The sequence below is a fragment of the Pholcus phalangioides genome, unplaced genomic scaffold, assembly GCF_987345545.1.
Source record: "Pholcus phalangioides strain wild (caught in Gottingen) unplaced genomic scaffold, Ppha-v1.0 ptg000004l_1, whole genome shotgun sequence".
Classification (NCBI taxonomy): domain Eukaryota; kingdom Metazoa; phylum Arthropoda; class Arachnida; order Araneae; family Pholcidae; genus Pholcus; species Pholcus phalangioides.
In genome coordinates, this window is record NW_028301597.1 from 21,212,839 (window position 1) to 21,238,180 (window position 25,342).

General features: G+C 37.1%; 1 protein-coding gene across 2 annotated transcripts in view; it reads left to right on the top strand.

The window, feature by feature from the left end:
* The first annotated feature begins 9,548 nt into the window (after positions 1-9,548).
* LOC149086743 (uncharacterized) overlaps positions 9,549-25,342 on the top strand; it is a 54,782-nt gene continuing 38,988 nt past the window's right edge. The window contains exons 1-2 of one of the 2 annotated variants that reach the window (XM_089231097.1): positions 9,549-9,816; positions 25,096-25,265. In XM_089231097.1, the coding sequence (XP_089087223.1) occupies positions 25,145-25,265 (121 nt within the window). In that variant the 5' untranslated portion in view covers positions 9,549-9,816; positions 25,096-25,144. Of the gene's footprint in view, positions 9,817-9,973; positions 10,060-25,095; positions 25,266-25,342 lie in introns of those variants that run through there. The other variant, XM_089231096.1, reaches the window with a different exon arrangement.

The following is a 25,342-nucleotide window of genomic DNA, read 5'->3' on the forward strand; positions in this document are numbered from 1 at the left end:
GTGGGTCCATTGAACCAAAGTTTAACAACCAGCTTCCTTTTAAACCTATTAATTCTCTTAAATCTCTCGAACTTAAAAAAGGTGCTAGCTATAGACCAAACTGTGCAAGAGATTTCTTAAGATTAATAGAAAAACCAGCTCCATTTTTTCCCCTCTCTTTCGCTCTTAAAAACCTGTAACCCAACACTACACTTTTATATAATATTCAAAGAAGAGAAGAAAAATAAAAAAGCATAAAGATAGGTAATATAACGATGAACAACAAATACGAGGAGTACAAGGGACAATGACCATTGCACTACTATTTAGAAGTAAAAACATAGTCACCCTCGAACACTAATTTAAATAAACGCTGGGAACCGATTCGAAATTACCACCTTAAAACTATCAATTCGCAAATTAATAATACACTATTTTCTGATGACGAGATACGAAAATGAAATCGACTGTGCATGATGTACATACAGGAGAAGAAAAAAAAATGCTATTAGAGATTTTCAGTGTTAAGAATAATGATAAGTTTAATCGTTAGATATCGATGTTATTTTCTTGTAAATTAGGAAAAGAAGAGAAGAAAAATATCTCCTCGATATGTGACAGAGCGTCGTTCATTTATGCAAATGTAGACGAGAGAAGAGAAAATGGAAAAATATAATGATGAACTATAAGATAAATTATCTTTTTTTTTTTTGGTTCGATTTGGTTTCACATATAATCGATAATAATTCGACAGTATCGAATCAAATTTTATGTTTCACGTATGTGTATTAAAAGCTGTACAATATAAATGGAATGCAATTTCAGCTCCGAGACTACTGCTGGATTTTTTAAAAATTATATTTATAGCCATCTTGAGAAGACGTGAATTGCATGTTTTTTTCACGGTAAATTACATTTTTTTTTCCTTCTATTGCTGAAATGCGTCTACCCCAAAAACTTTTCCACAAATATCCCGAGAAACAATTTTAATTATATCTAATTTTTTTTATAGCAAAAATTCAATAATTTGTAGTTTTTTGTTCAAGAAATAAGTTTTAATTCCATATTTCAGTAATTTTTACTCAATAATTCAATAAACCATTATTATAATTCAATAAATTGCAATTCTAATTCAATAAATGTATTTAAATTCAGTAATTTACCATTTTACTCAATAAAGAAAATTTACTTTGATAATTTCAAAATAAATTCTAATTTAATAATCCTCTGTAATCTTTACATAGTAAATACATTTTAATTCAACGTGATTTGTAATTTTAATTGATTTGTAATTTTTAATTTTAATTGATTTGTAATTTTTAGTTTTAATTGATTTGTAATTTTTAGTTTTAATTGATTTGTAATTTCAATTCAATGTGATTTGTAATTTCAATTCAATGTGATTTGTAATTTCAATTCAATAAAATAATTTCAATTGTACCAGAGTTTTTATCGATTTTTTCTCTTTGAGAAACATACGAATCGAATTTGCGTGAAACCATCAGTATACTGGGAAAATACAATTTTATATTCAATAAAAGTCCGAATGCTAGTGTTATTGAATGTCATATTGCTCCAACACCAAGATCTTTGGGCATTAGCGGACATTATGGGGTGCCCGTGATTATAATCTAAGATGCTTGCTTAGCCAGCCAATATACAGGGTGTTTCAAAAAGAATCACCCGATTTGAAATGCGTATATTACGAAAAATATTGAACACATAGACACTTAAGATTAATTTTATATTATATGGCTAATCATAAACTTTTTTATGGCATATCTATACGGTAGTCAAATTTGTCCCAAACTTTTGCGAACATGTTTGCATCCACTGCGAGTGGATTTATATGGACTACGTGAAAAACTGTCGGATGCGCTCAACGTTTTCGTCTGACATGCGGGGACGACCAGGGGATTTCCCTTTACACAGATACCCGTGTGTCGGAATTGTTTATATCATCGCCTAATGCTCTGAGCGGTAGGAAGTTGAAAACCAAGGTATTGTCGACGAAAAGTACGATGAACAGTTGTTACGAACTCGCACTTCGTGAAGCTCAGAACGCAAAATGATTTCCGTTGTGCAGTCGCCATCTTGACAAACACTGAAGTAGTGGCCGAAGGAAGAGCGTTAGCGCTACCTGTTAACACCTATGTGAAACCCGTGATTTCCCTCTTTCTACCTATATATTATTCGATCAAAACGGATTAAAAGCCGAATAGTTAGAACTCTCAAGCTCTATTGTCGAATTCCTCCTAACATTATAGAGTCCTAGAAAACTGCCCCACTTGGCCACACAGGAAATATTTGTAATGTATAATGCTATAGATCAGGGGTTCTCGAACTGTTTGCCGCCAACCTACCACGTCATGGGCATCGTGGAGCGACGGCCTTAACAAAAGTTTTTCGAAGAGACTCTTTGTTAAAATACTCTGGGGTGCGGTAGGTAAGTGTTGATTACGGAAAGGGAAGCTATGGGTGGAAAAAGTTTGAGAACCCCTGCTATAGATCGAAAAAAAACCAAAAAAAAAAACTTATGTAAAAAAAAGCAAGTAAGATAAAATAATAACCAAGATTTTAGTGGTCTAACTTTTGTCTTTAGGTGCCGTGTAAAGCAAGGATCAAAAATGACCCATGATCAGGGTCAAATATGTTTACATAAACAGTGAACTTTTTTATTTGAATTCTGAGCATCTCAAATTATGGAAGCTTTACCCAAACACCCCCTCCCCCTTTTGGCGTGCGAAAGTCATTATCCAGTAATAATCTAACGCAAGGGTGCTAAACCTTTTGAAAAAAAAAAACGGGCCACATCACGGTAAATGAAAACGTGTCGTGGGCCCCGTAAGTAATCTGTAAATGTACCGCGGGACACTTGAGCGATCTGGAACTGTGCCGCGAGACATTTAAGTGATCTGTAACGGCACCACAAGTTAATTAAGTGATTTGGAAATGCGCGGGATTTTGAAAATGTGCCTTGGGCCACTGGAAATGTGCCACGGGTCACTCAAGTGATCTGAAATGTATCATAGGTCCCTCAAGTGATCCGAAATTCACCACAGGTCACTCAAGTCATTTGAAAATGTGTCCTGGGTCACTGAAATTACCTAAAATGTGCATCGGATTACTCAAGGGATGCGGAACTGCACCGCTGGCAACAACTGATCTGTAAACATGGCACCGGTCACTTAAATTACCTGGGAATGTACCGAGGGCCACCTAAGTGATATGAAACTGCACCGAGAGTCACTGGTACGAAAATGTGTCGCGATCTAACTTAAGTGATCTGAAGCCGTTGTCGCAAGACACGAGACACTTAGGTGATCTGGAACTGCATCGCAAGTCATTTAAACGATCTGAAAATGTTCCAAGGATCATTTGAGTGATCTGGTAATGTGCCGCTTATATCATTTTTACGAAATTAGATTTGAGGACGCGGGCCACATTTGGCCCGTTGGCCATGGGTTCAGGATGTATGAGGCCATGGGCTCAGCATCTAACGGTTGATAATTGATTGAAAAATTATATTGAATTCTCACTCTCTTAAAGGACACATTTTCTTCGGATGCCTATGAATGCATATTCTGTACCGGAAGTAATAATAGTAATGACAATATAAGACCCTTCTTCGGTATGAAAGATTATTAGACAGAAGTATTTTTGACCACGGAGCTATTGGGGGGGGGGGGAAGAGTTATAATGGCACGAAATAATGGTTATAATACGCTAATAAATGAGCAAAATACTTTGATACACAATGACGAAATTTAACATGTCAGTAAACAAGAAATAGATCAACTTAGCGATAAAAAAAACTGCTTATAACATGAAATTAATCACCAGATCATTGTAATTAGTAAAATCAGAAATTTTCTAATTTAGATATGAAAAAGGGGGAAAAAGATAAAAGACAACTATCTGATATCCCGGAGGGTGGATGATCCAAGTAGAATTTGTTCATAGAGGTCTTTCATTTACCTCTTGTCGTGATTGGAAGCTATAACCATCAATCCAGCAAGAAATATTTGTTGTTTTTTTTGCTTTTATTATAATTATTTTTAATGTGATAACCACTTCAGTGACAAGTATCGAGAAGGGGGTGTGGAGTCTGATCTGAGTTCTGTTATCTTTTCAGGGAAAGAGGAGGTTATATGTATTCGTATTTATTAAACATGGATGAGAGAAACTCATCTTGAGCTTAGAGAGAAACTCGCTTTTGTCTTCCTATTTATTTGCTGCTTTAATAACGAACCGAAGACGTTAATTGAGCATGTAAACTTGATTGATTACAGACTGTTATTATGTCTTTTTTTTTTTATCCGCCGTGCGTTTGTTTCTCGCACGAAACAAACACTATTCTTCGTGGTGATGGAATTGGAGCATCGACCCGCGGCTATTTCCACGGACATCAGGAAGAATGAGTCATAAGATGAGTCAAATGATCGAAAACATCTCAGTATGTGTAGTGGAGATTTCGGAAAACTTCTCACACATAATATCTCTTACAGTTTTCTTCTTCTTCTACTACTTTTTTGAATTTGACATCGAGTGAACAAATTAAGGTTCCATATTAGGTTGGTTTACTATATTAAATAATTAACATTCAGTTTATTTCTCTTCAATTCAGATTGCTGCTGAAAAGATGCAATTGAATCTTAGCTAAAGAAATGTTTTTTGGTGTTTTTTTTCCACAGGGAAAGAAGAATTTTTCAAGTTTGGATCAGAAGTTCAAAATGTTTTCGTTCACGCGGAATCTTTTTGTTGGTTACGAGGTTAACTTACTACTGAACCCAAACTAACATGAACATTTCTGTAAAATAAATATTTTCATTGCACATTATTGAAACGAAAAGCTTCACAAGCTATTGATACAACGGAACCCCAGAGAGTCGCAGAGATTGTCTCATCGCCCCTCTTACTCTCTCTCTTAAAAAAAATGTTCCCATCATCTCTAGCTAAGTCAAATTCGAACACATAACAGGCACTCCTAATGAATAAACTTCACGTTAGGTCCACAACACTTGCACGCACATTCCAACATGTACTCATTCATTAAAACATTCGTAGAGCAGTTCTCAAACTGTGCACTGCAGTGCCCTGGTGGGATAGGTGGCGCTGACGTACACAAGTGCCGCTGTGGTGGTCGAGTGGTTATAGTGACGAACTCGCGATGCGAGGATCCGGGTTCGAACCCCACAGTGGTGGTCGGCTGAAGTTGGTTTTCTGTGGTTCCCAACTTCAAGGCGCGAATGCGAGCCGATCTCCCCGTTAAAAAGTCTCACCACAGAGAGCAACAGGCCTTCTTTTAGTTCTACGGTGGATCGAATAAAAAAAGTGGCTTTATACCTATATTGTAGGAATTATAGGAATTGTATATTGAACCACGAAAGGGTGTCTTTAAGCAGTGTAGCCTATGCAGACTCAAAAAAAAAATTCAAAAATATTTTTTTGAAAAATTTATAACTATCGACCGAATGATTTGCAAAGAAAGCCATGATTTTTTTTAGACGCACTCCTAAGAGATACGTCCAGAGAATTTGTTAGCAGACATCCGTGCCCGAACCCAGACCTGCCCAATCAAAGGCTTGCTTCCTAACCGCCGGACTGAAAGGCGGAAAATTTTGACGCATTTCATCTGACTGAGAACACAGCAGCGAATTTTCGGAGTTATTTTACTGGTGAGATTTATTCGGCATTGGGGAGACGAAACTGTCTCACACAGGTACTAATAATTAACGATAACACCCCTGAAACCAGACAGTTTATCCGCTAATAACTCATAACGAGATTTGCGCACACACATTTTCAGTTCACGTTCTTAGGTCTCACCTGGACACAACCAACACCGCACTAAAGATATTATTTCTAATGTGGTGTTGAGACAACCCGAGGATCTGGTGACAATTAGATCTGCTTACAATTAGCGACAGTTAGCATGCAAATTGGTAGGCCGGTATTTTTAGCTGGGGGGGGGGGGAGCTCTGAACAGGGCCGTGTTAAGGGCATCATGGGCCTCCGGGCCAAGTGATTTTTCTGATCAGAATTTGCCCTACTTGGCAAATTCTCGAAAATTTGGACCGGTTCTCATTTTTGTGAGGCCCCTCTTTTCTTGAGGCCCCCCGGGTCGTTCCCAGGTGGCCCATGAGTTAAGACGGCACTGCCTCAGAAGAATCAGTTTACCAAAGGGATTTTGTATGCTGTTTTTTTGTATGTTTTATCATGCTGTTAAAAAAAGCCCAAGCTAACTATATAGAAATAGAAATTGCACAAAATCTCAGTCCAAAAACTCAGCATTTACGTGATCTCTAGTTCGCAATATTATTAACTTTTTTTGCATTTGTGCCATCCTTTTGATCAATCGAAAATTCTAGGATTTTCTGTCGGATGCTGGAAAATATTTTACATTAAAAATTAAATAAAATTGATAACTTTTTTTTTTTTGTGGTACCCCTTTTCTCCCGATTCCCTAAGCACGTGCTTATTTTGCTTAATGGTTAATCCAGCCCTACTTGTTGATTGCCGTGACACAGAGCCGTCGTACTCGGTGGTTCGACATCGTCAAGACCATATTTTCCCAAACTTTTGTGTTCGTCGCCCCCTCTCTCAGAAATAGTTTTCCTCGTTGTTCCCATCCTGAGCACACAACTATCCCATGGGATCCTATATTTTTGTATCAATACTATTATTACCCCCTCCCTGGTGTATTCTATCGCCCTCCACAAAGCAGATATTGCCCTCTTTGGGAAACACTGGTCGAGACAAACTGTAGTGAATTTTCATTAGAGAATTTTCAAATTAATATATAAAAGTGTTGACCCAATACCTCCTAGATACTAAGCTATCTAGGAGGTATTCGTTGACCCTGTTGTGCTTGCTATAAGGAGAAAGCCAAAGGGATATCCACAATCTTCAGAGTCACCCTAAATAACTAGAGATTTTATCAGTAAACACAAACAAGGTTTATGATGAATCAACTAGACCAGTGTTTCCCAAAGTAACCCAAAGTAAGCAATATCACCCCTGGTGGGTGATGGAGGTCCAGGGGACGGTAGAAGCAAAGCCTCCTAGAAGTATCTAGGAGGCTTTGGTAGAAGCTACGGGTATAGCATAGGATCCTATGGGTTCGATTGAGTTGGGGGCGAGAGAGAGAAAAAAATTTTGAAGAAGGGGGCGATGGAACGAAAAGTTTGAGAAACTATGAACTAAACTGAAGCTGACCCCAAAGCCATGGCCCTCACAACGGTGGGACTGACAGGGCTCTAGCCCTATGGCCCAGGACAATTCTCATCATTTTTTTTCTTTTTCTATAAATTAACTATAGAAGGAACCAGGGGCGTAGCCAGAAATTTCGTTCGGGGGGGGGGGACCACTTTCATTTCGGGGGGGGGGACAAAAGTGACAGAACAATGGATTTGGCCATCTTTTTCCCTTTTTTCGGTCATTTTCTCACATTTCGGGGGGGGGGACCAGACCCCCAAGTCCCCCCCCCCCCCCTGGCTACGCCCTTGGAAGGAACCATGAAAAGTCTGACCGGGGGGTTGTTTTTCCACGCTATAAATTCATCATAAAGGGGCCCGTCTGGTCTGGGGGACGCCAAAGATCACAGCCTAGGGCTCTGCTCCAAGATGTGGAGGCCATGCCCAAAACCTCCGAACTTGTGAAGACAGTAAGCACTACTTGTTGCAACATTGAAGTGCTGTATTTGGCATATTTTATTGGGATACTCTATCTTAATACGATATGAATGTTAACCGTTTAAATGGCATTGACGAGATGTCTCGCCTCCTTAAAAGCCTCTTATTTTGTCACTGACAAGCCCAGATATTTTGTAAAGTTGATTTCTCAAGGGGAAAATTTTCCCTATGCCCCTTAGTTTGCACCTGCTGAAAATCGGGGAAAAAAATCTACTTCATTGAAAATGGTATGGCATTCTGAAGGGGTTTAGAGATTTCTGCTGTGTTGCTTAAAGGGTTAAAAATCCAACAAATATTCACAGAAATATTTGAATTAAAAAATTAAGAAAAAAAAATTAAGCTGAAATCATGGCTGTAGCGTGCCTTCTCGGGGCCCCATGGCAGATATTTTCTTGGGGGCCCCTTAAAAGGTAAAAATTTCGTAAAAGAAGTGTGCATTATTAGTGAGGTCCGAATTCGGCTCTGAGCCCCGGTTGCTCCAGCCAAATTACGGCCCTGGCTGGAACCATGATCGGTCCAAAACATCAGGTAGTAACGGTGTTGATGACATCAGACGAGGAATTGAGACTAGTTGCTGGTAAAATAAGATTTTAAAAAAAGAAATAGAAGAATAGAGTAATAAAAGAGAATAAATAAGCGGATACAACATAAAGCTGTTCGGAATGTCAATGGGCAAAAAAATATTTTGTCGACTTTTTATCCATTTGATCGTTTCTTCGGCTCATACCTCATGGGAAAAAACTAGCAAGATGTATGAGTTTCGGTGAAAACGGGATAAATCGGTGATAATACATACACTTACATCTTAGTAAGTTTGATAGAGAGTTATCAGTTTTACCTGAGAATAATCATGACACCCAAGCGTCGTTGATAAATTTGATAAATACTTAAAATTTATTGTCTTTATCTGTAATTATGCCCTAGTGCATTATTACCCTAGTGCAGTGATTCCCAACGTGGGCGTTAGCGCCCTCTGGGGGGGGGCGGTAGGAGTTACGGGTATAACATAGGATCCTATGGGTTAGATTGCGTTGGGGGCCGATGGGGGAAAATAATTTCTGAAGCGGGGGGGGGGGGCGATGGGACAAAAAAGGTTGAGAAACTATGCCCTAGTGTAACTGATGAATGTGATAAATATGAAAAAATTCCAAATGAGTCTAGTATAATGATGAATATAGTCTGAACCCGATATCATGACAATAAATTTTACGATTATACCCAGGTATAATGATAAAATACATGTATTAATTATCATGAATAGTATATCGCATAGCACTATTTTTCATGTTTACCAACGACGCGATGCTTGGGTAAACTATGCATGTAAAAGTGATTAATTTAGGAAATTTTTTATAAAATTTATCAACGACGCTATGCATAATCGACATTGAAAGTGATAATTTTAGGGAAATTTATCAAACTTACTAAAATGCTCGGCGATAATATTATACGGCTCGGCGTATAATGACATAAAGCTACAATACATAATCACTGGATTTATCACATTTACCGTAACATATGCATCACAGCTGGGCATTGGCGTACGCAAAGGGGTTAGGGTTCTAACTCCCACTTAAACCGAGATTATAGTGTTGTTTTGCAGAAAAAAACGAAACCCTTCCCCCCCCCCCCCGAAGAAGAAAAAATTTTAACCCCCCTCGAGAAAATCCTGTGTACGCCTTCGTCGCTGAGGCATCAGAGTACGCGCGTACACCATAGCCTTAACGTCGACTCGTGCTAAATAACCAGCCAAATGGAGGAGACTTGGCTCGAAGACAGGTTTTTTTTGGCTGGCTCTGAACTTCTTTTATAACCAAGAAGGTTTATTCCCTTTCCACCCCGGGAATTTCTTTTCAGCAACCTTAACATCTTTTTAGTATGGCAGCGGCTATCGGGAAGACCAGTTGACTTGCCCGCAACCTTGGATAGTGAACTTCACATAGATGTCAGACAGGTTTCTAGACTTTACGAGTTTTAAGAAGGAAATATATATATATATATATTTCTCCTTTTTACCTGTAGTATAGTGGTGTGGTGTGGTGGTGTCTTCTCTCTCTCAATGCTGTTGATGTTGTTGCTCGGGCGTAGCGAATGAAAGAAAGAGAAAAGAAAAAAGCCCAATGGAATTCCATGTTTGAAGAAGGTAAGTCGAAAACTTTGTTTCTCTCGGAGGATACATGTGTTCTGATTTTTTTCTCTCCTGTTCATTTGAAATGGAAAAGAAAATCGTGGTATTTTGAGTGAGTGAAATTACGACGATTGTGCGACTGGTCAAGATACGCCAACCGGTTGAATAATATAAAGCAATGAATAAATAAATGAATGAGAGTCCAAAATGCAGCCAGGTTACCTTGGTCACGTAAAGGCTCTAGGTCAAGATCGTGAGGTAATATTTCCATTTATGTAGGAGTTGTTTATGTAATTTAAGTGATGGTGGTTTTTAAACTAATTTGCCTTTCTGGATACTACTGTAATTTTCGTATTTAGCTAATTTTTTCTTCTGCATCTCGCATCGTTGCGATGTGAAGTGACCGTAGCATTGATTTTATATTGTGCTCCAGTTTTGACTGGTTAGCTTAATAACGTCACGAACGCCCCGAGCATTAAAAAGATTTACCTAATTTTTGTTAATAATGATTATCGGTGGGGAGGACCTGCTGTTTACTTAGACGCAGCCCAGGAGTGTCCATGGGTTGAGACGGCAACGTGTTTTGAATTCTTCGCATTCTTCATTGCTCACCATCTCTCGAGAAAGTTCCTAGATATATTATTTAACTCAGTTCATATCTTTCTGTATGGATGAATGTAATGTACAACCAAAAATAAAAATAAAAACCGCGCTTGTCTGAAACTTTGATTTTATGCATTTATGATGCTCGGGGGGGGGGGGGGGGTAAATTTTCGTGTTGCTCCATTCTAGATCGGAGGACTTCAACGCATTTCTCATGGGCTTCACGTGGCATGGCCCTCGGAGCTTTTAGTAGACCATTCTTAAGATATAGCTAAAAACATTGCGAGCACTAAAAAATAATAATTCGATAAAGCCTGATGTGAGATGTTTTCCAAACTCATCAGTAATGTTGTGCAATAGGTGAATTAATATTACGATGAGAGTATGGGGACGCGAAACCCTTTCTGAAGCCCCCCCCCCCCCCACCCCCGGATTTAATATAGTGTATTCCTGGAGGGAAAAGTCACTATAAACGGATTTCAGAATCTACAGAAATTCTGAAAACTGTAATGAAAGAAAATATTTCATAATTCATGAAAAAACGGATTTAACAGTTGTAAAAAGGAGAAATTATTAGTTGATAGGGAAAAAAAAAGATTCAATGGTTAATGAAAAATTAATTTCAAAAATTATTTTTTTCAATTTAAATTAAAAAAAAAAACAATTTCAGAATAAATGGTGAAAATAATTCAAGAATTACCGAAAGAAATAGTTTGAGAATCAATTTAGACCTAAAGTAATTCTAATGTAAATGAAAGAATTAATTCACACCTCAAGAAAGGATTCAGAATCAGCGAAAGAAATGATTTCGGAATCAATTCGGAATGATTTTCGGAATGAAAGTTATAACTAATGAAAGAAAAAAAATTTTCAGAATATATAAAAATACGTAAAAGTTTTCAACTACTTGGGGCCCCCTGTTCAAATCGCTCCCCCCCCCTTCCATTGGTCCTATTATCCTATTAAAATACCGCTGTACATGACGTTAAACTCTTTTAGATCTGAATTCGATCTTAGAATTCTAAATATGAGCTGGTAGCCCGCGGACTTCGTGAAAAGTTTAAATTTGGCCCGCAATGTCCGAAAGGATGAGGAAAAACTCTAGATCAAGGCCGTAGCAGGGGGACGTACGTCTGTCCCCCCCCCCCCGAAATGTGAGAAAATGACCGAAAAAGGGGAAAAAGATGGCCAAATCTATTATTCTATCACTTTGTCCCCCTCCCCCCGAACGAAATTTCTGGCTACGGGCCTGCTCTAGATACTTGAGAACAGTGTTTCTGAACCTTTTTTCGCCCCCCCTCTGAATCATTTTTTAATCTCGTTGCTTCCCCCCGCCCCACATCTTATCCAGGGCCCCACCACTCTCATCGAGGAGCGCGACCCTTGCAACTTTTAATGTTCTTCTGGAAAGGAAGGTGGGGTCTATGAAAGGCCGTCTCAACAACATGGACCCCTCAGCCAAAATGATATTTTGGGCTTCGTACTTTGCTAGAAGTAACAGCTCAAGTACTCACTTACTCCTGAAAATTATAACACCGGATCTCATCATGTAGGACCCCTATAGATATCAGGCAGGGGCCATGCTTGGATGGATCCATGCGTAAGATGGCCCTGCCCCTACAAATTTACATACTTATTCTCGGAAAACGTGATATCAGATCTCATTATCATGAGATACCTTGTACACTTGAGGCCCCCGGTGGGACCATTATTCGTTAAGACGGCCATGGTTCTGAAAGTAGTCACACTTTTCCACACCATATCTCACTTAATTCTTCATTTTTCCTATCCATTTTTTTCCACTTAGCTCTCTTTGGTCTCCTTAACTACCAGTTATGATGGTTCTTCTTCAACTTAATTTTCGCTCGTGGACCCCCTGGAATATCTCAGGACCACGGGGGGGGGGGGGAATTGTCCCAGGTTGGGGAAACGCTTTTCCAAAAGTGGACGATTAAATTGATTTAAGAGAGTTTTCAGGAACGTGCTGTGTGCGTATATGTGTGGTTCTAACGTATTTATGTTGTCAGAAATATGCGAGTTTCGTGTTCTAATGGTGCTGCCAAGAGGCTAGACTCGATTTAGCTAGAATTCGATTAGCTAATCGAGCTAGATTTCGATTAGTTCTTAGCGGCTAGAGTCGCCGCTGCCCGGTGGTGAAATATAATTATATATATTAAAAACGACTTGTAATTCTTTTGAAATTTTCTAATGTACGTGAAAAAACAACCGTTATGCCAATGGGGGTTCGAACCACATCCTGAGCACTGCTCCCGCAGGGAATGTTAGTTGCGGTCATAATATCAAAAGCACAAATATTGTTATGTGGTAAATACAGCACTAGCGCCGTATAATGCGATCATAATATAAATCACTGGAGTGGACACTAATCGAAATCTAAAATGTCTATACTCTTTTGTGGTGCTGCCATCTGTATTGTCAGAACTGTCTGGCATTGTCGTTCTGATACTAATATTCATGATATTGCTTTGGGGGAAGAAAATTTTCTATTGATAAATAAAGCACGCTGAGATTACTCAAATGAATTCATTGTACACAGCATTACTGACCTAAGTTAACCCAAAAGAAATTCCAGATTCTAACACTTCTTTCTGAGGTTTGCATAGTGGTGCAGTGCAATATAGGCCTACCATGACTTGTATTTTTGGCAACGCTGTGTTAAAATTGAACTTAAAAAAAATTGAAACTGAAATGAGAACCGTTTGAAACTTGCATCTGTCGATTAAGCATACCATACTAAAACTCATTAATTTTAAATGAAATCATTACAAAATATCGGAAGAAACTATAAGATATTTATCATTTTGGTAACAGATTCGAAACGTCAGAATATAATGAAGATAGTTATGACATTAAAGATATATATCAATATAGGAACTAAGAATTTCATTCAAATGCACTAATACAAATGAATGCAAATACCAAATCCGATTGCAGAACAGGAGAATTTCCCAACATACTGGCTGGGAAAAAAAGCGAATAAAAGGTAAAAACTTAAGAAAGATAAGGAAAAAAAAATTCGCATAAAAAAACATATAAAACTATCAAATAACATTAGGAAAAAACTCAAAAATCAAATCAATCACTCCAATGTAAAAATTTATATCTCTTTGTTTTTGATCAATATTATCATTTTGAATGTAAAATCACTTTTTATCGATATGAATGATGAGACTCGGGTTGTTACTGAATTAGTCGATTACCGTTCCTCATTCATTCTAAAATTAGAAATGATGATTCATATCATTGACATTATAAATTCGATAATGATATATTGAAAACATTTTTCCCATATCCGCAATGCATTTTCAATAAACCTCACAAAATTACTCACTGCAAACCAATCACCCCAAGTACAGTTTCATTCACATAAATTTTTATCTTCCCGAATGAAATCAAGTCCAGAAACGGATACGAAATAAATTACTTTCTACAACTTGAGAACAAAACTTGAAATCATTTCTGTGACAGAATGATTCTTTTTTTCTTTTCCCCTCACCATCCAATAACTTCAGTTTCGGATTTTTTTTATTATTATTTCGTCCTTTTCGCAGTTCTCAAATTAGTAAACATATCATATCCAAGTTCACCGACTTGATCTCTAGAAAATATTAGAAGGAAGAGGAGAGAAAAAAAAAAAAAAAACAACCGGATTTATATATAAGAAACTCCACCCTTAAGCCCATCGCATTTATCGAAAAATCCTGACGTTTCGAATTAAAATTGGAGACTTGAAACATGACGTTTCTATTTCTAACCTTTTCACAAAAACATCATTTCTGAAATCAAAAACACACCCATAAGGGTTGAATTTAGAGATTTCAAAGGACAGAGAAGAGAAAATTCACAAAAAAAACTGCACTCCTCCTTCTTCTTACACACCTAACAAATGTGATGGATATCACAAAAAAAAAAAAAAAAAAAAAAAAAGAAGAGATGAAAATATAAATACATAGTTGTCTGAGAATTCATAATCCCCCTTCTCTCTCTCTAGTCATACCTAATTTTCTTAAGGGTGTATCTCGAAAAAAAATGTGTCTCATATATTAATCCAAATATGCTTCAAAAATACGCCTGAAAACTACCGCTATTGAAGCCCCCGACTTTTCCAATGAAAAACTTATATTTCAAGGGTGATCAGGAATTTATTAATTGATTACAAGTCTAATATAGATATATTTGAACCTTTCAATTCCAAATCAATTCCCTGATAGTTTATATAGAAAAATTAATCTAAATAAGTCTTAAAACTAATCTTTTATCATCTTACTTCTCAATTTAATTATTAAATATTTAAGGTAAAATTTTGAGTTTCAAAAAGAAAACCGATAACAAAAAATTTAATTATGATAGTAATAAATTTAATAATGGAAAAAGTAGTAGAAATCATGATTAAAAAATAATTGTTCTTGAGAATTCCTAGTGAGCCTAAAATAGTTAGTTTTTGTTTACATATGGTGTGTCAAAGCTTTCACCAGGCATTGCATCTCTGGAAGGGAAAAAAAAGATATAAGCATTTGTCCTGTCATTTTTTTAGAAAGTCTCACACACACAGAAATTTATTTCACATATTCCGTCGTGGAGATTACCATCATGTGCTGTTAAAATGTAGAAGCGATATGAATGCTTAAATAAAGAGTGGGCCGTACTGTACATACGTAGAAGTTCCAAGAGGAAATAACACGTTAAGCACATATGCGTAATTTTAAAAATAAAAGAAAAATTCACGAACATAAATCGTAGATAAAATAAGAAAGATTTATTTTTAAACAGAAATGAATTGGTTTTCGGAAAAAAGCCATGTATCAAAATTCTGATAGCGTATTGAGGATGGTCTATTTGGTCAATCAGATCAGTATTTAATGCCGGTTTAGCGCATGTCGGCCAACTATGGCCTAAAGTAGAATGTAACTCTTCATAGAATTAACTCTCTTCGTAATTGAGTCCCTGTTTGGGCATGGATGTCTACCATGGACGGATCATTCTGATCCCTTAGGAATACGTGAGGATCACGTTTAAAAGTTGAGCCTCTATGAAGAAATTCTCAAAGAAGAAATTCTTCTAAGAAAAAGAAGAAAATCTATAGAAGAATAGAAGAATCTACAGAAATCATAGAAGAAAATCTATGAAGAAATTCTCATTCACTGTTTAATGTATGGGAGTTTGCTAGTGAACGTATGCGTGATCGTATGAGAAAGTGAAAATTTGTTTTTTCGCCGTGAAAAGTTATTGTTATTCAATCACATTTTAATATTTCGCTGATAAAATGCCGTCTTAACTTTGGAATTGGTTATTTTAGTTTGTTATGTATATGTAAGTATAAAAGCTGCGGATAAACCCTCGAGTCCAAAGACATGTGACGTCATATCTCAAGGATGTCATACACATGAAATACAGTTACTTGGAGGAAGTCTGATTGTAATAGAAGTAAAAGTTGTTTTTTTTTTAAATGCTTTTTTTTATGTATGTATGATTACGCTATAATTCACTGTCATTTTATCTGAAAAGGAGATGATATATCATAGAGGAACTCGAGTTTTACAGTTGGAACAGAAGTTTATTGGACTTTAGAGTCGTTGAAATTTTAGCTTTATTCTCAACGTCCCTATAACACCATAAGGTTCATCTTCTAAAGATCTTGCCCTTGAAGATGAAAACCCTTTCCCATGTTGGAAGACAGTTTATTATGAAATCAGAAATTTTTGAGCCATCCCTAGACTCTGATTTAGCTATCACATATACAGAGTTTTTGGTGACAATACCGATTTTCTAGTCGCCATGACAATCTGGCACCTAGGATTCGTCCCGCCCTGTTAACCAGCAACGAAAGTTTTTTTTTTTTTAAACTTGAATAAGCTTTGAAAATCTTTTGTAATTTAACTTTACCGTGATTTGAAGTTATAATCCTAAATTAAAAATTCATCACCAAGTTCATCCGTCTGGTTTGTCTCGAAGCTGTAGAAAGCTATTTATATTCCCTTTTTTCACGCATCATTTTTTGGATTCAATTTTATTCAGGAAGATAAAAATATATGAGGGAATGAAATTATACTCAAGTTGAGAGAATGGAACATGAAATTTGAAACTTTAGTTGAAGATGCATTGCGGGAGAGGTAGGGAAAAAGTTTCATAATATCATTACCAAATTTATAATGTCAGTGATTTAAAACTGTGATTTTAAATTTAAACCATATGGCCTCCTTAGGAACCACATATACCAGGACCACAAGTGAAAATCGGATGGGATGTGGGAAGCCATGACAAGTGGAGAAGGGGGGGGGGGCACATAGAGCAGTAAAGAAATAAAGTTTTCAAGTGGTATGATAAAATATTGGGGGGAAAATGTGACTAATTTCTGAATACAGCAGAGCTGTCCATGGAACAAGAACCAGATGCGTGCCTGGCTCTTATATATATGAAATTTAGTGTTCACGTTAAAAATTTAGTTTTAACTAAATTTAACTCCATAAGTAGAAAGGATTTCGCTCCTGGATGAGGGTAAATGGCCCTGGATAAGAAGGGGGTGCCACGAGAAGAAAGTATTCTCCGGGGAGGGGGTAGCCCATGGGCAAAAAAGGTTGGATATCATTGGTTTAAATTATCATTTTATTTCTATTTTTTAATTGAATGATGAATCATAATCGACTGATTCAGTAACGACCGGAGAGTCTCATTATTCACATCTATAAAAATTTATATCAAATTCAGAATGATAAATGTGGTAAAATGTGTAATAAACAGAGCTCGCATATGTGCATATGCATTTGCATATTTTGGCCCTTTTTAGCATTAATGCATATAAATGAATAAAATCAAAAAATTTTCAGCATAAGTGCATATTTTTGAAGGTTTGTTTAAGCTCACTAAATTTTCTTTTATAATTTTTCGGTTTTTTTCCCCCGCCGGTGAAATTTAATGAATTAATACATATTTATGAAGTATTTTACGAATATTAACCGTTTCATTGTAAAGGCTATTTCAAGAGATATGTCAAAATGTTAAATATTTTTAGAAATAGTGTCGAAATTCTTTGGTTAATTCTATTTTCGTTATTGAGCAGCTACAACAAACTCAAAATTAAAAAAATGCCCGAGTAAAAATATGTAGAAGATATTTTCATATGCGATATATGTAGCTATATGAGGGGATAATTTTTTGTAAGTGAATACATATGCACTAAGAAATAGAAAAGATGCATTTCACAAACACATCAGCTTTTTTTTGCATGATTTTCTCTTTTTTTTTTAATACATATTTCGGAATTTTTGACTTTTCAAGATTTCTAATGCATATTTTGGTATTTTAAGAGCACATTTTGGTATTTTAAGAGCACATTTTGGTATTTCATGTGCACATTTTGTAGTTTAAGGACAAATCCTTGCATTTTTAAGTGCATATTTCTGCATTTTTATGTGCATATTTTTTGCATTTTAAGTGCATATTTGCATATTTTTAGAGCATATTTTGCCACTTTTTTTAGTGCATATAATCCGGGCTCTAGTAATAAACAAAAAAATTACTTTTACAATTTAATTTTTATAATAGAATTCTATTTAAGCATCTTTTGGTGTGTATGTATGTACGCAATAATACAGGGTGATTTAAAACTCAACGTACAAACTTTTAGTGGAAGTAGAAAACACAAAAACAAAATAGAATCACATAGCAACGTATCACAAAAATAAATAAATAAATTTGTGCATAACTGTGGATGATAAGAACTTTGAGCACTTGTTGTGAAACTTAACGTGTACATTTACTGTCATCGTGTAAAATATCAGTAAATAGAGGTTTTCCACCCATTATTGGATTGTCATTTCTGCATCTTCGTTTATCTTCCAGCTGCTCATGTTGGGGTTTCCAGGTCATACATTCGTATGTGATTCTGTTTTGTGTTTTCTACCTCCCCTAAAAGTTTGTACGTTGAGTTTTGAATCACCCTGTATACAATCATAATTGGTGTACGGTTAAGAAGAAAAGTTTATTAGATATTACAGGTCTTCGACCTTTTTTGATGATCTACTGCAAGTGGATTTCCATTAAAATTATGAAATTAAAATCGACTACAGACGCACACACAGAATATGATGAGGGAAAATTAATATACTATTTTTCTTTCCCATAGTCCTTTCACATCAATGAAATGACTATGAAAAAAAAAATGCTTTTCATGGCAGATTAATTATTTCCCGGAGAAACACGCTTTTCTTCCTACCAGGTGCAAGAATTATTGATTCCAGATGATGTAAAACCAATTAATTATCTTCTGATTCTTAACATTTTTTTCTACAGTATTTTAGATAGTTTTTAAAAAAAATAGAATTGACATTTTAGTTGAATTTCATTGCTGACTTATTTTCGTTTTCGATATTCCATTACGACTGTCCATATAATGACAATCATGGACATATTAATGTCACTCGTCTCTCTGTAGCTTGTCAGTAGTCATTCGGAGTGAAGAAAATCATGCTTTGACTATCGCGCTTTCTTTTCTGTTCTAGCCCTCTTCTCCTAAGTCGAATTCCCGAACACATTAATTGATAACATCGGAATCAAAAGTTAACCATTTTGATTATCTATTGTACTTCAAGTTGCACAATTATCATTTTCATCAGTTAAATTTTAGGTCATAAATACCGATATTTTGTGAACATCTCTTATTTCCCTCGAAACCGACTTTGAAACCTTAAAACAAGGGGGCTTAGACTTTTGGAGAGTGTGGACCATTTAAGTTATCAGAAAAAATATGCCGCAGCACTATTAATTGATCTGGAAATGTGAAACGCCGTTTCTGATTGGTAAAATATCCTGAAATTCAGGTTTTTCAACCAATCAGCAGTGACATTGAATTGTTAGAGCATATAAAAGTCTGTGGCTGTAAATAGATTAATCAAGAAGAGATTGAGATCAGTTGAGAAATAATGGATCAAAATAATTTTGACTGCATCAACACTTCTCATTATCATATTATTTTGCTAAAAACTAATGTTATTTGAGATAGGAATGAAACATTTTTAGGATATATTTTTCGTTTTATGTTACAGTTTTTTTAAGAGCATAAATTAATATTTTATTCTAGAAGTTTTTGGAGCATAAAAATCATAGCACTAGTAATGTGCAATGAATATGTAATGGTGGATAATGTAACGCTCTGGACCATTACCTCCTACAGATACGGGTATCTAGGTGGTGATGTCTGGACCCCACAAGAGGAAGGTTGACTGAACTCTTGTTCTGACCTTATACAGGGTGTTCTGTTAATGGACCGACAAACTCAGAGAGTTGCTAGCAGACATCAAGAGGAACAAAAATTGCAGTGGAACATGGTATTGCAAACCACGTTGAGAGGGTGAAAATCGCGAAAAACACATACATGTTTCGACGTCACGCTGGAACGACAAAAAATACAATAATAACTACAAAAATATTTGATTAATTATTACAAGATTTGTTGGAAATGGCGACCGCTGACGTCATTGCACAGTCTAAAACGACGCAAAAACGATTCCCGGACGCGCTCGAAGATACCAGGTATGATTTTGATGTCTGCCGCATAATTTAAGTCGTCCGCAGCGCGTGATCCCACCCTAGCGCATGCGTTTCGTGACGCTGCTTACGTCAGATGTGGTGAGCGAACCCACGAACGCATACAAGCGATCAACTAACATCCACCTTTCGTGTCCTGGACTCAGAGCCTGCATGCGTTTTTCACGATTTTCACCCTCTCAACGTCGTTTGTGACGCCATGTTCCATTGAAATTTTTGTTCCTCTTGATACCTACTAACAACCCTCTGAGTTTGTCGGTCCATTAACAAAACACCCTGTGTATATATATATTTTTATACTTTTTATTTTTTTTATTTTAAATTTACGAGAATCAGTGTCAGGGGACCAGAAATAATCTTCGCCTGTGGGAGGCCTCCACTCGAATTCAAGTTAGCCATGATAACACTGAATCACACACAACTCAAAATGAAATCATTTTATACTTATATGACGTGTATTAAAACTTGCATGCGTATAGCAGTGCCTTATTTGAGGAGCTCGCGGCGGGCTCCTTGAGCTCAATTTATGCATCAAAAATTATTTCACATGCGTATTATCAAACGCTCTTTCCTCCCGGTCGATTTCAGCGGTTAATAGGGCCATCTTAACGCACGGGCTTACCTAGGCACGGTCCGGAGACGGATGGAAGGGGGCTCGTGATGATGAAATTCGGTGCTATGACTTTCGAGAGTGAGTATATGATTTGGTAGGCAGGCACTTTTAACTCGGTAGTTGATGCCAGAAAATCACTTTTCCCTGAAGCCCATAGTGCTCTTTAAAAGAAAGAGAGAGCGAGAGAATCTGATGTCCCTCTTTCCTTCCCCCTCCCCCCCATAGGAAGATACTGAGCACTGGTAATCTCGGTGAAAGTTTGGGTTTTGATTAAGGTCACGAATCTTTGCCCACATATCTCTGCAGAATTAAATAGCATCGATGGACGCTACTGTGCGTGTCGCTGGCTAATTAATTTCCATGATCAGACATACATCCTCATTGGTTGGAATTAGAACCGCATAAACCTGTTGATGAACGAGATCTTGCATAGTGTTGCCAATAATTTGATAGATGACAATTTTTTTTGGTTTTAGAGCAATGATCCCTACCATATATAAAAATATATCAGAGTATTTTCTTTTTTTTTTTACTGACGGTCTGAAACTTTCTTCGGAAACCCCTGCCTTGCTGCAACCTATCACACATGTATACTATTATATCAATGGGAACGAAAATATAATGTTGTATAACACTCCCCTAAAGTTTCTGCCATTTTCGCCATGTATCTGGAACGTGTGTAGAATGTTTGTTGTATAATTTCTTCTACCCTTCGCTGTCATAATTTCTCTCTCTCTCTCTCCCCCATGTGCATGGACATTTAAGAAATTCTAAATGTCATGTGATCCAACATCTTTTCTCTTTTCTCTGCTCCACTGAAAATCCAAGAATAACCATGAGAAAATTGATTTAATTTGATCATATAGTACTTTGTTATATAAGACCCTAGGGCCATACACAATCAAACCTGTGGTTTTATATGTATCATTTCTCGGAAGAAAGTAATAGCTAGAGAGGATCGATTGTGGCTTTTTCTTAGAAAGTCGGAGATTGGGATCATTGATACACGCGCTTAATTCGTTGTATGATGGCCTGTGATTGGCTAAACTTTAATATCACTGCATTAAAAATCAGAATTTAAAAAAAAACTTCACGGACATTTGATGGATTTCTGGGCCTCAGAGTGCACTAGTAAATCATAATAAATCATCATTAATATCACTTTGGACTTCTCATTTTTTTTAGAAACCGTGAATTTCGTCTCTGATGAGACCCTCATTAGATACAGTCGATGTGTTTTAGTTGTCTAATGTGCACTTTGATTAAGATGGAATATACTCAGCTGCTATGTTTATGTTAATTTTTTTTCTTTATTCAGTTCTTCAGTATGAGATTTATAATATGTTTAAGCAGTGCATAACAAGGACATCTTATGAAATATTCACAGGACGTACCTAAAAACTATTACAATGTTGAATGATCCTCCGACGTGGAAGATTGTGACGTAACATCTCTTTGATAGCCAGGCTATAAAATAAAGCGCTTTTTTTTAGGTAATTACGGGGTGATACACAATGTACTATACAGGGTGATTCTAAATTCATGGGACGAACTTTGTGAGGTAATGTAAGACACCTAAAAACAAACATTTTTGGTCATAGAATGTGGGGTCGAATCGCAAAAGCATACACGGTAGAGGGTGTTTTTAGGAAGTGCACTTTGGTATTTCACTAAAAGAAGATATATTTTTCTGACGTATTTGCTGCGATATGTGCTATCAACTACTCGAGGGTGTGGTGCAGTGCAGGGGTTCGTAATGTGATACGAACTCCTCATGGTGCAACCTGGGTATCGCAAAATTTACCACAAGCCATTATACCGTTTGTCATTGTTTAGCACAGCATAATCTTGATGGTCCTCACACGGATAAAAACCAAACACCGATCCAATCCGAAGGTGCACACACATATGCAACTATAAAAATAAAACTTTTTTTTTTAAGTTTGGTTTTCATTCGTGCTTAGACCATCAATTTCATGCTCTGCCATAAAATGACAAGCCAGCCGCGGATCTGAAGAAATGTGTTGGGAGGTGATTTATTCTACTTATACGTTCGTTTGATTGCTCTGTAAAATACGGGACACGGCAATTTTTTTCCCATATTGTTCAGTTCTTGGGAGGATTGATCCCTTCCCCCATCGCTCTCTCTCTCTCTCTCTCTGGATAATTGCTGTGACTTGCGACACAATGGCTGGTAGATTTTGCGTTACTCCGGTTGCACTATGAGAAAGCCTACCACATTACAACCCCCCCCCCCCCGTACCCTCGAATGTTTGATAGCACATATCGCGTCGGAAAAATATATTTCCAGTGAAGTGCTGTTGCGCACTCATTAAAAACCCTCTATTGCGATTCTACCGCACATTCAATGATTAAAAATGCTTGTTTAGATATCTCTAAGAAGACATCTAAAAGGGTGATAGCCCCCCCCCCCGCCCATTTCACCTCTTGAAGTTTGTCCCATGTGAATTTAGAATCACCCTATATACTCAGGAATGAATGAGGATTTTTCGGTCCTGTGAATGAGGCATTCTAGAAAAAAACAAAAAAACAAAGTGGGTGCTCTTTCGTACGCAGGATTTTTTCTCGTGGGGGATCGTTTTTTACTGCAAAGATGCATTATAATCTCGGCTCGCTATGGGGCCTTTGTGGGTGCCAGTGAGTACGTGAGAAGTCTATGACCCTTTTTAAAAAATAAAAAATCACTCAATCGATCGGTGTTTGAACCAAAAGTGCGGTTTGCGCTAAAATACTAATGATGGCGTGGGGCCGTGGTTCTCTTCCTGGAGCCATATGGTCCCCTTAACTTCGGTGATCGGACGAGAACCGGTGTTTTCAGCATGGTATGGCCGTTGGCCATATGGTCCCCTGGCAGTCCTGGGATATTTTAGGGGGCACATGGATGAAAATAAAGTTTGAGAGGAGCCATGACGGGCCGGGAGGTTTAAAAAAAATTCAGGTTTTAAAAAAATGAAGCTTTTAAGCAAGGCCGTAGCGGGGGGGGGGTGACTTGGGGGTCTGGTTTCTTCCCCCCCCCCCTCCCCAAAATGTGAGAAAATGACCAAAGGGAAAAAGGCCAAATCTAGTGTGCTAACTATCACTTTGGTGATAGTTCCCCCCCCCCCTCCCCCGAAATGAAAGTGGTCCCTTCTAACGAAATTTTTGGCTACGGGCCTGCTATAGTTGGGAGAAACTAGCAGAACTGCCTAGTCAACACCAGCTATATTATAGACTATAGTATTCTACTATAGCTGGTGTTGGCCTAGTCCACCATAAGGGTCAGGGGGTCCTTAACCATCTGTCAAGGCTTCCATTGTTTTCCACCCTTGGCCTTCCTTATATCCCAGGATCGCAAGGAAGCCATATGGTTTCAGGTTGAGAGCCTGAATGTTACTGAACGGAATGTTATCCTATTTGTATAGGAATAATTAAATGAAAAATTTCCTTCGCTTGGCTGATTGGTGGTGATAGAATGATCGATGACCATCAAGCTGATGCCATCATTTGTTCATTTCAGTCATTTTCCAACTCATTCGGGAACTTATCATGCAAATCTAGTTGAAAGTCTGCGTAATGTATCATAGCGTGACATATCGATCTTTGTTTCAATCAGATCTATCCAGACATCTATCATTCATCATTATCTATAGTACAGGCTCTTTTCTTTTCCTAGATCAATAACGAATGAAATGACGAAGAAATTCGTTATTGATTTAGCTCGTACATCAACATGCTTCTCGGTAAAGTCAAATTATGTACAGGGTGTCCCATAAATGAGTAAATACTGTATTGAATAACTGTATATATTAGCTAACAGTAAATACTGAAACTTAAAAATTCATAAATATTGAGAGAATTAGTGTATTTTAATGCAGTTTGCGAAAAAAGTTGTTTTCATGAAGGGGGATTTTTTTCCCGTCGGTACAGGAAAAACTTCAAATTTTTGTCGTCAGAGGGTACTGCACAAAAGCGAATCACTGGAAATGCGCAAACCAGAATCCTATAAAATGCTGGGTATACGATTAACAACTTATTTTTGAATTTTACTGTTACTGGCGCTTACATAACGTTTTCATTGGGATGTTGACATTCATGGATGAAGCACCACTGGTGAAGTTGTTACATCGCAGCCCCACGAATCACCAACTGCAGCTGCTCGACCGTTTCGGACACAGAAGAGATTGAAGCAAGGCTCAGGTTCAGAACTCCGTTATTTGCTTTCGTGCTGCGTCCTCTATCGACAAAAATTTTAATTAAATATTTTTCTGTACCAAAAAACATCTCCCCTTCCGGGAGAATAACTTTTTTTTGCAAACTGCATTCAAATGCACCAATTCCTTCAATATTTATAAATTTCAAAATTGCTTACAAATTTATGGAACACACGGTATATCTATTTTTTTTTTTATTAATCGACGTGCAGAGTATTGTTTTTCTAACATTGTTTAGAGAATGAGCTGTACATTCATATGTAGCAATGTTTACATGTTTTGTGTGTTTTGTTTTCAATTCAGGTTGGGTTCATCTGAAACCAGATGGACAGGGGCCTATGTGAACAATGTTATGCTACTAGCTCTGAAATACTTCATTCACACGGACATGGATCTCTGCGGGCTGCGGGCAGCTTTGAAACTCACCGAGCACCAAAATCTTCATCCAAAGACATCAGCGACTAATGGAATCGGTTGGTGTGGTTTTATTTTACTTACTAACCATAAATGTCTGACACTTACTGAATCGAACTAGCTTGTTTGTGTTGAC